This window comes from Chlorocebus sabaeus, chromosome 25, assembly GCF_047675955.1.
Source record: "Chlorocebus sabaeus isolate Y175 chromosome 25, mChlSab1.0.hap1, whole genome shotgun sequence".
Classification (NCBI taxonomy): domain Eukaryota; kingdom Metazoa; phylum Chordata; class Mammalia; order Primates; family Cercopithecidae; genus Chlorocebus; species Chlorocebus sabaeus.
The window spans coordinates 55854030-55866949 of NC_132928.1; the positions used below are offsets into that span (position 1 = coordinate 55854030).

At 41.5% G+C, this 12920-nt stretch overlaps 1 protein-coding gene across 1 annotated transcript in view; it reads right to left on the reverse strand.

Moving 5' to 3' along the window:
• Positions 1 to 2458: 2458 nt before the first annotated feature.
• DARS2 (aspartyl-tRNA synthetase 2, mitochondrial) overlaps positions 2459 to 12920 on the reverse strand; it is a 35300-nt gene continuing 24838 nt past the window's right edge. Inside the window, exons 13-17 of the mRNA XM_007989452.3 lie at positions 12361 to 12513; positions 9368 to 9586; positions 9033 to 9143; positions 6184 to 6259; positions 2459 to 5409 (exon numbers count right to left, since the gene is read on the reverse strand). Coding sequence (XP_007987643.2) covers positions 5222 to 5409; positions 6184 to 6259; positions 9033 to 9143; positions 9368 to 9586; positions 12361 to 12513 — 747 coding nt within the window. The 3' untranslated portion in view covers positions 2459 to 5221. The remainder of the gene's footprint in view (positions 5410 to 6183; positions 6260 to 9032; positions 9144 to 9367; positions 9587 to 12360; positions 12514 to 12920) is intronic.

Consider the following 12920-nt stretch of genomic DNA (forward strand, 5'->3'; position numbering starts at 1 on the left):
ATGGGGAATACATGTAAATTTTGTCTAAGAAAAAAGGCCTCCCCCTTCCCCAAATAAACATTCTTTCATTTCCTGGGGCCCACCCAGATGTTTCACACAGGTTGTAAAAAAACTAACACCTGGCTGGGTGCTGAGGTGAGCGGATCACCTGAGGTCAGGATTTCAGGACCAACCTGGCCAACATGGTGAAACCCCATCTCTACTAAGAAAAATTACAAAAATCTAGCCGGGTGTAGTGGTGGCCTCCTGTAATCCCAGCTACTTGGGAGGCTGAGGTTGCAGTGACCCGAGATCGTGTCACTGCACTCCAGCCTGGGTGACAGGGTGAGACTCCGTCTCAAAAAAGAAAAGAAAAAGGCTGGGCGTGGTAGCTTATGCCTGTAATCCCAGCATTTTGGGAGGCCGAGGCGGGTGGATCACATGGTCAGGAGTTTGAGACCAGCCTGACCAACATGGTGAAAGCCCCATCTCTACTAAAAATACAAAAATTAGCCAGGTGTGGTGGTGTGCACCTGTGATCCCAGCTACTCGGGAGGCTGAGGCAGGAGAATCGCCTGAATCTGGGAGGTGGAGGTTGCAGTGAGCTGAGATCATGCCACTGCTCCAGCCTAGGTGACAGAGCAAGACTGTCTCAAAAAAAACAAAACAAAACAAAACAAAAAACTAGCACCACCTACCACAAATGGTTACCCTTTACTCTTCATGCGACCACCATTATCTGTGTTTTTTTCTTATTTCCCCCACAAGAATGTAAGCGCTTCAAGTTTATTCCTTAATGTTGAAAAAAATGAATGAAACTGCAAATGTGGTAGATGAGTTTTTGGGGAGGTACCAAAGACTGAAATTGGCAAAATACCTTGATTTAGAAGTGAAAAACGATGTTACATTTCAAAGTATCTTTTCACCAGGTGTGATGGCTCAGGCTTCGATACCAGCCTGGCCAACATGGCAAAACCCAGTCTCTACTGGAAAAAAACGAAAATTAGCTGGGTGTTGTGGTGTGGGCCTGTAGTCCCAGCTACTCTGAACCCTGGAGGTGGAGGTTGCAGTGAACCAAGATCGTGCCACCTCACTCCAGCCTGGGCCTCCTAGGCTCAAGTGACTCTCGTACCTCAGCTACCTGAGTAACTGGGATGACAGGTATGTGCCACCACACCTAGCTTTTTTTTTTTTTTTTTTTTGATATTTTTAGTAGAGATGGGGTTTCACCACGTCAGCCAGGCTCGTCTTGAACTCCTGGCCTCAAGTGATCCAACCACCCCACCATCCCAAAGTGCTGGGGTTACAGGTATGAGCCATTGCGTCCAGCCAAGTTCTATTTTTGTTCCCTTTTTCTTTTTTGAGACGGAGTTTCACTCTTGTTGCCCAGGCTGAAATGTAGTGGCACAATCTTGGCTCACTGCAACCTCCGCCACCCAGGTTCAAGCGATTCTCCTGCCTCAGCCTCCCGAGTAGCTGGGGATTACAGGTGTGCGCCACCATGCCTGGTTATTTTTGTATTTTTAGTAGAGAGGGGGTTTCACCATGTTGGCCAGGCTGGTCTCGAACTCCTGACCTTGTGATCTGCCCACCTAGCCTCCCAAAGTGCTGGGATTACAGGCGTGAGCCACCACATCCAGACTCTTGTTCTCCCTTTTATATATAAGTGATTTTCTGAATCAGAAAACTTTGACAGGCATATTAAAGGATTTAAGTTGTATGTAGTGGCTCATGCCTGTAATCTCAGCACTTTGGGAAACCAAGGCGGGGTGGGGGGGATTGCTTGAGTCCAGGAGTTCAAGACCGGCCTGGGCAACATAATGAAACTCTGTCTCTACAATTAAAAAAAAAAAAAAAAAAAAAAAAGTGAGCCGGGCATGATGGTGCATGCCTGTAGTCCCAGCCACTCATGAGACTGAGGTGGGACGATCGCTTGAGCCCAGGAGGTTGAGGCTGCAGTGAGCTGTGTTCACACCACTGGACTCCAGCCTGAGTGACAGGGTGAGATGTTGTCTCAAATAAAATAAAATATTTAAAAATTGGATTACCTTATTCAGCAGTTGTTTAGCAGTTTTGGAATTTTAGTTGTTAGTAGACCTTGAGTACACGTTATTTTGATATGCTGTGTGACAAAATAGGAAGTATGCATGAAGCACGTCTGCCACAAAGTATGGATTTCTAGATATTTTTTCCCCTAGAAAAAGTAGTTACAATTGTTTGAGATACAAGCTGAACTAGCTGGTTTTTTCACAGAACATTTTTAGTTGAAAAAAATCTGACAAATTACTCATATTTTAGGGGTAATTTTGGCAGAGACTTGCTCAAAAAAGAACAAGTAAGCTTGGAAAAAACTGATGGTATTTGTTGCCAATGATAAAACTCAAGCTTCCAAATGAAACTTAAAATTTTGGAAGGCTTGTATACACCTCTGTGCCCTTATAGCTTCCTCAGACTTAAAAGATTTTTGTAAAGAGATTGATGATAATATTAATTAATGGTATTTTATTTTAGACATTGTATATCCAAATGTGTCAACATTTGGAAGATTTGCATAACTCAGTGAACCAATTATTTTCCAAATGATCAATGACTGGACTGGTGTTACAAATATCACACATAGGTAAAAATTCTATTTAAATATAAGGTACACCAATGGGCTTTAGAAAAGCTCATCAATATGATTTCAGAATCCACATTGCAACTAACCTTTAAGGAACTCTACTAGTCATATTTTGGTGTGGTATCAAAGAGAATATCCATAATTATCAGAGAAAGCTATTAAAATACTCCTCCCTTTTCCAACTTTATATTTGCGTGGGGCGAGATTTTCTTCATATACTTCAACCAAAACAGCATATAACAGATGGGATACAGAGGCAGATATCAGAATCTAGTGTCTTCTATTAAGCCAGAAAACAAATATTTGCAGAAATACAAAACAACGTTACTCTTCTATTTTTTTTTTTTTTTGAAAATACTTATTTTTAAAACAAAAACATGGCTGAGTATGGTGGCTCACGCCTTTGTAATCCCAGCACTTTGGGAGGCTGAGGCAGGCAGATCACCTGAGGCCAGGAGGTTGAGACCAGCCTGGCCAACATGGCAAAACCCCATCTCTACTAAAAATACAAAAATTAGCCAGGCGTGGTGGTGGCCACCTGTGGTCCCAACTACTCAGGAGGCTGAGGCAGGAAAACTGCCTGAACCTGGGAGGTGGAGGTTGAAGTGAGCCGAGATCGCACCACCGCACTCCAGCCTGGGGAACAGAGTGAGACTCTGTCTCAAAATAAAATAAAAACGTGCTATTTGTGTTAACATGTAATGGGTTATTTTTAAATGAATTAAACTTTTAAAAATCATTAAATCAATAATTAATTAATTAAATAGGCTGAGGCAGGAGAATCACTTGAACCCAGGAGGCAGAGGTTGCAGTGAGCCAAGATGGCGCCATTGCACTCTAACCTGGGCAACAGAGTGAGACTCCATCTCAAAAAAAAAAGAAAAAAGTTATAAATCAAAAGAATTTCAAGGCAGAAGTGAAGACTGAGTAGAAGAAAACAATTTCAAAATCACTGATCAAGACCTTGTTCTCATTTTATATATTTTTTTGAAATGGAGTCTTATTCTGTCGCCAGCCTGCAGTGCAGTGGCATGACCTCGGCTCACTGCAACCTCTGCCTCCTGGGTTCAAATGAGTCTCCTGCCTCAGCCTCCTGAGTAGCTGGGACTACAGGCATGTGCCACCATGCCTGGCTAATTTTTGTATTTTTAGTAGAGATGGGTTTCACCATGTTGGCCAGGATAGTCTCGATCTCTTGACCTTGTGATGCACGTGCCTCAGTCTCCCAAAGTGCTGGGATTACAGGCATGAGCCACTGCACTCAGCCTCATTTTATAATTATTATTAAAACTTTTATGTGTATGATTAGAACTTAAAATCATAATGAGTTTTGGTGTTCACTGTTTTGCACATTTGAGGTTAATCTAAGGTGGATTAGAATTTTCAATTACTTATAATTGAGAGAAAATAGTGTTCAGTGATTAATAATATCTTTGTTATCTTTTTTTTTGAGATGGAATCTTGCTCTGTCACCCAGGCTGGAGTGCAATGGCACCATCTTGGCTCATTGCAACCTCCATCTCCCAGGTTCAAACAAACCTCACGCCTCAGCCTCCCGAGTAGCTGGGATTACAGGCATGCGCCACCATGCCCCGCTAATTTTTGTGTTTTTAGTAGAGACAGGGTTTCACTATGTTGGCCAGGCTGGTGTTGAACTCCTGACCTCAAGTGATCCACCCACCTCGGTCTCCCAAAGTGCTGGGATTACAGGTGTGAGCCACCACTCCCAGCCAATAATATCTTTAAAACTAAAAATGTAAACAGAAAATTGGTAAGTAAAATGACTTTTACTATTGACGTCAGTTTTGTTTAATCTGAAACTAAATATATAGAGATATATCTACCTATTTATGGATGGATAAGATCATCTCACATTTCTGGAATGCTTTATAGTTTTTCAGAGTACTTTTATTCACTTATCTTCCATATATGTTATCTCCTCTGATTCCAGCAATAAAAGCCCTATGAAGTAGCCAGGGAAAGTATGTATTCTACACATTAGCAGGAAGAGAGGCTAAGAGAGGTTTACGTAACTTGCTCAGGCTGAAAAAAAATTTGTGACTCTCATTTCAGTGATGTTTTCTGCATTATTATAAAATATGCTACTCCTCATTACATTATGTTGATGGTTGAAATGTCATTATAAAGCTTAATTTATATGATTCTCTTGATGAGGATTATGAAGCAAACTCTCTATCAACTCACTAGTTTACAGGGGCAAGCATTTTCTCACATTTCACACATGATCTGATTACCTCTGTCGTAAGTGAATAATCTATCTGGGTATGAAAAACATGATTTGAAAACACTAAACCACTATATTATTCCAACAAAGAACCATCTTTCACACCTAAGTAAAAAGGAACTTCAAAAAAAAGTCCTAACCAAAAAAAATCCGAATGATGCATGAGATCGAGTCAAAATTGGGTATCTTCTGTTTCTTCATTGTGGCGAAGAATGTTGCCTGGATTCCTTCCATCTAAAGACTTGATTGTCAGACCTGTGGCAGAACTCTAGATCTGATTTTAGCCTTGGGGAAGCAAAGAGGACAAAACCTAAAAGCTAACTTCCTGCACGGTATACAAAACCTAAAAGCTCAACTTTTTGGATGGTATGCATGACTCAATGAGCTCTTTCTGCTTTGGAGTCTGTTGGCCAGGAGACTCGGATATGATAGGGCTTCAGTTCCTCCGAAGGGATAGAATCTGGGGCATTGCTCATGAGGTCATGTCCCCGAAAGGACTTTGGGAAGGCTATGACATCTCTGATGCTTGGAGATCCAGTGACAAGGCATATCAGTCTGTCTAACCCTGTAAGTAAAATACAAAGATAACAGATGAGAAATGTAATCTAATGTTGGAAATAACTTAGTTTTCTGTAAAAGTTGTAGAGAACTTTTAAATAAGAATATTTAACAAACTGTAGTCAACCATAGTTCCCTACCTTTTTAGAGACCTTTTGTTTGTTTGAGAGGTTCTTTTCTATCTCATTCTGGAAAAGTATTCAGGACTAATGTTCACATGCTACTTGGATTGTCACAGCGATTAGCATTCCTAGCAAAGGCTTACTAAGGGCCCTAAAACAGATTCAACAATATATTTGGTGCTTGGCAGGGAACTCCATAAACACAGAAGGAAGTCCTTATTGTTGGGGCCTACAATCTAGGTGAGCTTTCTAGAATTTCTTACTCTTCCTTGCTTTGACAAAACAAGCAAAGTGAGTAACCGTTGCAATCAGAAGGACACTGGCATATTCCTGTTTTCATACAAGCTGAACATTATGGAGCAGTGCTTTCCAGACTCGAATGAGTGCGTCTGTGAGGCCATGGGATTTGAGCAATATTGACTTAAGATCTGCAGTTTTAAGCTATTAATGATCTTTCAAATGCAAATTATCACTTAAATTATATCTTTATAACTGTTAAGATATATTTAAAAAATATATTACTGAAATTTCAACAGAAACTTACATTCTCATAGAACTCTTGGACTCATCCCTTCACCTCTACCAACACAAACTGAGAACCTGAATTTGAGACAGTGCAATGGAATTCAGTTTAGCTTATAAAAGGAAAAGTTGTTTACCTAAGGCAATTCCTCCATGAGGGGGTGCCCCGTAATCTAAAGCCTGGAGCAGATGGGAGAGCATTTTCACATCCTCCTGAAAGTCAGAAGATAATTCAGTATAAATATATTTTGAAGGTCCACTAAGTGCCACCATCTAGGCTTGGATGATAAAGGGAAAACAAAGTTGAGTTTTAAAACACCTAAACCTGACTTAACCAGTAATAAAAACTTACTGGAAAAGTGTAAAGAAAAAAATGACCTTAAGTGATTTACAGGTTAGCAAGGGAAAAAGACAAGTCATAGATGATTATAACATGTACAAAAATGCCTGGTGTTCAGTAAATGCAGCTTTTACTGTATTCACAATGCAAACAGAGTGAGACCAAACGAGGACGTGGAGATGAAAAGCAGGAAACTCTCCTGTCACAGAGACCAAGGGAAGAGAGCATTACTAAGTGGGCAACATTGTCAAATGCTGCTGGGAGGAAGGAGAGCTTAAGGGCCAAGAACAGGACACTGAATTTAGTGATTTTGTGAGTAACTTTTGTGGGGCAGTATGTGTAGAAATGTTGAAAGTGTGTTTGGAAATGGTTCTCCAACCAGGCTACAAATCAGGATCAAGTGGGAAGCTTCAAACAAACAGAGGCCAAAGCCTCATGCTTAGAACTTTTTTATTCAGTTGGTCTGATGTGTAGCCAAGGCACCAGTGGTTTTTTTTAATGCTTTCCAGGTGATTTGATTATAAGGTGCAGCAGGGTTGAGAACCACTGTTTAGGGAAGCAACAGAAGTAATGTATTCTAGGCCAGGTGCAGTGGCTCACACCTGCAATCTCAGCACTTTGGGAGGCCGATGCAGGCAGATCACCTGAGATTGGGGGTTCAAGACTAGCCTGGCCAACATGCAAAACCCTGTCTCTACTAAAAACACCAAAAAAAAAAAAAAAAAAAGCTGGGCGTGATGGTGTGTGCTTGTAGTCCCAGCCACGTGGGAGGCTAAGGCAGGAGAATCACTTGAACCTGGGAGGCGGAGGTTGCAGTGAATCAAGATCACGCCACTGCACTCCAGTCTGGGTGACAAAGTGAGACCGTCTCAAAAAAAAAAAGTAATCTTACTGACTCTTGAAAAGTTTGACAATGAGAGGAATGAAAGAGATAGGCTGAAAACTGCTGACTGAAAGCTGGGCTGGGCAGGAGGAACGCTTGATCCCAGGAGTTTGAGGCACTGAGTTATGATCATGCCATTGCACTCTAGCCTGGGTGACAGAGTGAGACTCCATCTTTTTACAAACAAACACACACACAAAACTCAATGGGTGATTGGAGGCTTTGACTTGGCAGGAGAAAAGTTAACAGATTTCGGCTGGGTGAGGTGGCTCACACCTGTAATCCCAGCACTTTGGGAGGCCAAGGCGGGTGGATCTCTTGAGGTCAGGAGTTCGAGACCAGCTGGCCAACATATGAAACCCCATCTCTACTAAAAATACAAAATAGCCGGGCACGGTAGTGCGCACCTGTAATCTCAGCTACTCAGGAGGCTGAAGCAGAAGAATCGCTTGAACCCAGGAGGCGGAGGTTGCAGTGAGCCAAGATTGAGCCACTGCACTCCAGCCTGGGCGACAGAGCAAGACTCTGTCTCAAAAAAAAAAAAAAAAAGTAACGGATTTCACAATGCACATCAACTTTAAGGACACTGAAGGCTTAAAGCTAAAGGAGTCATCTCATGGTCTGAGTTCCCCAATCCTGCTCTTACATGTGAAGTTGTATCCTACCTCACACTTGTCAGTTAATCCCACAAAATGATCTTTCAGGACCAGACCCTCTCAGACCTTTCCCTTTCTGAAACCTACCCAAGCCTTCTACAGCATCACCAACAAACTTCAAATTCTTAGGTCTTCCCCTGTACAGACTCTTCTTTTTCTTTTAAAAATCCTGATTACTCCATTATCACTAAAATATATCCCTGCCTTAAATATAGCTAAAGTAGTATCTAATTAAGTGATATAAAATCTTTTCAAACGTCTCTTTCTCTAACATTATCAACATTTTTAGTTACTTCAGACTGCATGGTTTTCATTTGATTTGATTTTTATTTTTTTTAAGCTGCATGGTTTTTTTAAAGCAGGGTAGTGGTTAGGAGCATGGGCTTAAGAGCCACCCCGCCTGGATTCAAATCCTAACTCTGCTTACTTTTGTACTGTCGCTTTGGCAAGTTAAGTAAGTTGCCTCAGTAAATCTCATCTTTAGAGTGGGCAGAAGAAGGATATTTATCTGTTCTATTATAATAAGGGTATTTAATATGCACTATTAATTAGTACTTAAATAGTGCTGTTTAATAGTGCTATGTGCCAGATACTATTTAAGCATTTAATATTATTATTTACTTTTAATATTATTTACTTTTCCAAGTCCTACATTTACGATAGAGAGAGCTGATGCTTTTTGTATCTTGTGAATCCTCCATTCATAACAAATGTTTAATAAAATAGGCCGATTTAAGTCAGATGCAGTGGTTCATGCCTATAATCCCAGCACTTCGGGAGGCCGAGCTAGGAGGACTGCTTGAGGGCAGGAGTTTGAGAGCAGTGTGAGCAACATAGGGAAAACTTATCTCTTCAAAAAATTAAAAAAATCAGCCAGGCATGGTGGCATGTGCCTGTAGTCACAGCTACTTGGGAGGCTGAGGTGGGAGGATGGCTTAAGCGCAGGAGATTGAGATTGCAGTGAGCTATGAATGCACCAGTGGACACCTGCCTGGGTGACAGAATGTCTCAAAAACAAAAACAAACAAGCAAACAACAACAACTACTCAAAACTGAAAAATATTCTGGTAAAAAAAGAAGCCCAGGACAGCAGATGATGTTTGTTACCTTTAGTAAAGTTGCCAGGATATAACGCTGTAGCTCTGCATTGTGAATTCGAATCGAACCACCTCCTATTTCATTGCCATTTAAAACCAAGTCATAGTGTTGGCTACGGGCCTAGAAGATTCACAGAGACTTTATGTTAGAGAAAATGTCTGGTTTTTTGTTGTACAGGTTAAAGACCCTGTAGATTCTTAAAGACAATGTATTAACTACTAACTCAACTCCACAATTTCTTCTGGGGCTTCCAAAACTAGGTCCTATCTTTCATCAGACCTTGAAGACTGAAGATCTTTGCCTTTATATACACATTTCCTTTTAATTTGGAAGTATAGATATACCTTTTTGGGCTCAGTGTACAGGAGGTGTATGTCACTGGGGTGGGGAGCAGTAAATGGGTGGTGGGCCGATTCCAGCTCTCTGGGATTTTCCTCCTTGGGGAGGAAGAGTGGGAAATCTACCACCCAAAGAAAAGAGAACAGAGTGGGGTCACGGAGCACCATTCCTCTTGTTTCTAGAAGGTCAGCACATTCCAGTCGTAATTTTCCCAACAAAGAGCACTGCAAACAGAAGACATAAACATTGAGTTAACTTCTTTACAGAGCAGGCAGGAAAAGACACAGCCTGGATTCTGAAGCCAGGCCATTCTCTAGGAAAGGATTAGCCAATTAACAGGATGCCCTTTGCCTCTCAGGACACAATGATCTGAGGATGAGTCCGATTGCAACAAGGTTGAGAACAATCATCAGACGCAACTAATTGGGTGAGTACCGAATAACTCAGTTATTAAGAGCACAGGGAACAGCACTTCATAGACCTGGGTCTGAATCTCAGTGTGGCTGATTACGAACTTCTCTGTACCCTTTTTCATTGTAAAATGGGGATAAAAATATCAACTCCAAATGACTGCTGTGAAGCTTAAGTGAGATAATGTACATAAGGTGCAGGACTTGACAAAGTATGTGAGTGGTAGTCGTTCTGATTATTCCTCACTTCTCTTGAAGGAGTTGGTAAGTGTCTGGCACACTGTGAATGTTCAGTGAAGGCTGGCTATCACTACAGGTAATGCGGATTAGAGGTCCATTTAAGAGTGTGGCCGGGTGCAGTGGCTGACACCTGTAGTCCCAGCACTTTGGGAGGCCGAGGTGGGCGGATCACAAGGTCAGGAGTTCGAGATCAGCCTGATCAACATGGTGAAACCCCGTCTCCACTAAAAATACAAAAATTAGCCAGGCGTGGTGGCGTGCACCTGTAATGCCAGCTACTCGGGAGGCTGAGGCAGGAAAATCGCTTGAACCTGGGAGGAGGCGGAGGTTGCAGTGAGCCTAGATTGTGCCACTGTATTCATGGGTTAGAAATCCGGCTCCTTCACTTCCTAGCTATGTGACTGTGAGCAAAATTTTAAGCTCTGTGCTTCACTTTTCTTATTTTTAAAATAGCAACAGTATCAGAACTTCTTTCATAGGGTTGGCATGAGGATTAAATGAGTTAATATATACAAAGTGCTTAGAACAGGGCTTGGCAAATACTAAATGCTTAGTAAGTGCTACCTATGTGGTGCTGGACTTCCCTGAGAAAGGACAGCTGGTTAGAACAGTGACATATGCCTAGAGACATGATAGGGTGTTATCTTGCAGCCCATTCTATCTTACATTTATGTCTACATAAGGGACCCTCATTGTGACATTTTCAGAACGTTAATGTTATTCCTCAAAAGTCTGGTTTCTAGCTCTCTTTCAAGGAGAGCCTTGTACGAATCAGACCTATAACTTCCTGAGAAGGAAATACCAGCTTGTTTAGTTCATACCAAGAGAATGTTTAATAATCAAATCAGTTTAGAACAAAATCTCATGTTCTTTTTTAAGAAATGCATTCATAATAAAATTTGGAAATAAATAGCTTTCTTCATTTTACTATTGTAGGGGAAGGGGAGACGGGGATTACATTTAGCTTTGAAGATGAACTCTGAAACTTTTTCTTTGCAAGAAACAATGATAAATGAAAATATAGATTAGAAGAAAGAACTTGATGAAGTACTAGTTAGACACACTATCATTTGGAAAAAACTATATACTAAAGTGAAAAAATAAATTTATATCATGCTTGATCTTTACAGTACTTTTTAAATATTCACGTTTGACTTTGTGCTATACTTTTCTATATTTTACAAAGATTCCTAAAGCTAATTCAGTCTTCCATATCCCCTGAAGACTCATGACTCAGCCAGTGCATGAGGCACTCACCACCTACAGCTGCTGTTCTTGAGGAAAAAGGGGCCCACTTTGACCAAGTTGGTCCGGGGTGTCTGCCAGCCACCAGCTCTCCAGTGGTCTGATCTGTCCTTCCACAATTTAGGAATGTATTATGTACAAAAGTTTGAGACTCCTAATTTTCTTCATTTGTGAAATCTTGACTCTGAAAATAGTTTTTCATGATTATATGACTAATTTCACTACCCCTTAATCTAAGTGGCTTTTCTAATTAGAGTCAGGTCTAATCTATTTAATAAAGTAATGCCAATGGAGGCTGGCAGCTAATGAAAAAATCCTTAGTTTTTTTTTTTTTTTGAGACAGAGTCTGGCTCTGTCGGCCAGGCTGGAGTGCAGTGGCACGATCTCGGCTCACTGCAACCTCTGCCTCCCAGGTTCAGGTCATTCTCCTGCCTCAGTCTCCCAAGTAGCTGGGACTACAAAATACAAAAATTAGCCCACCACCATGCCCGGCTAATTTTTGTATTTTTAGTAGAGATGAAGTTTCACCATGTTGACCAGGCTGGTCTCGACCTCCTGACTTCAGGTGATCAGCCCACCTCGGTCTCCCAAAGTGCTGGGATCATAGGTGTGAGCCACCATGCCCAGCCAACCCTTAGTTTTTATACAGCGCATTATAAAGTACTATAAGATTTATGCAGGCTGGGCACGGTGGCTCACGCCTGTAATCCTAGCACTTTGGGAGGCTAAGGCGGGTGGATTGCCTAAGCTGAGGAGTTCGAGACCAGTCTGGGCAACACAGTGAAACCCCGTCTCTACCAAAATACAAAAAATTAGGTGTGGCAGTGTGCGCCTGTAATCCCAGCTACTCAGGAGGCTGAAGCAGGAGAATCTCTAGAACCCGGGAGATGGAGGTTGTGGTAAGCCAAGATCCCACCACTGCACTCCAGCCTGGACAACAGAGCAAACCTCTGTGTCTTAAAAAAACAACAAAAAAAGATTTATGCCGAGCAGCTTCATTTTATGAATTAACAGTCTATAGTTCAAACATATACTATATACATTGGAGAGTAAGGCATTGTTCAGCATCAACAGCACTGATGGTTGGAAGTAATTTTTCTTACTGCTTTATTGTGCTCTCCAGCAGTTAGTAGGACCACATCTTCCTCTTGGGTGTCCATTAGTCTTATTAATTCCAGTCTTTGCGATTCCATTATGAAGCTAGCAACTGGAGAATTCCAGTTTCTATTGGCGTTAAGGAATACAGGTAAGATTTCCTGTGTAAAAGAAAAAGACATATTCATGTTTTTTTTTTTCTTTAAACAGTGGGATTAATTTATCTTCTTACAGTACAAAGATTTCTGGTTCCCAATAGAAGAGAATTTAAAAGAGATTATCTCCCTGAACCCATTCAAAATGATACTAAGGGAATTTTATAAAGTGCACAGTGGCTGATGCCTGCAATCTCAGCAATTTGGGAGGCTGAGGTGGGTGGATCACTTGAGGCCAGGAGTTCAACACCAGCTTGGCCAACATGGTGAAACCCTGTCTCTACTAAAAATACAAAAATTAGCTGTGCCAGTTGTATGCGTCTGTAATCCTAGCTACTCAGGAGGCTGAGGCATGAGAATCACTTGAGCCTGGAAGGTAGAGGCTGCAGTGAGCTGAGATTGGGCCATTGCAC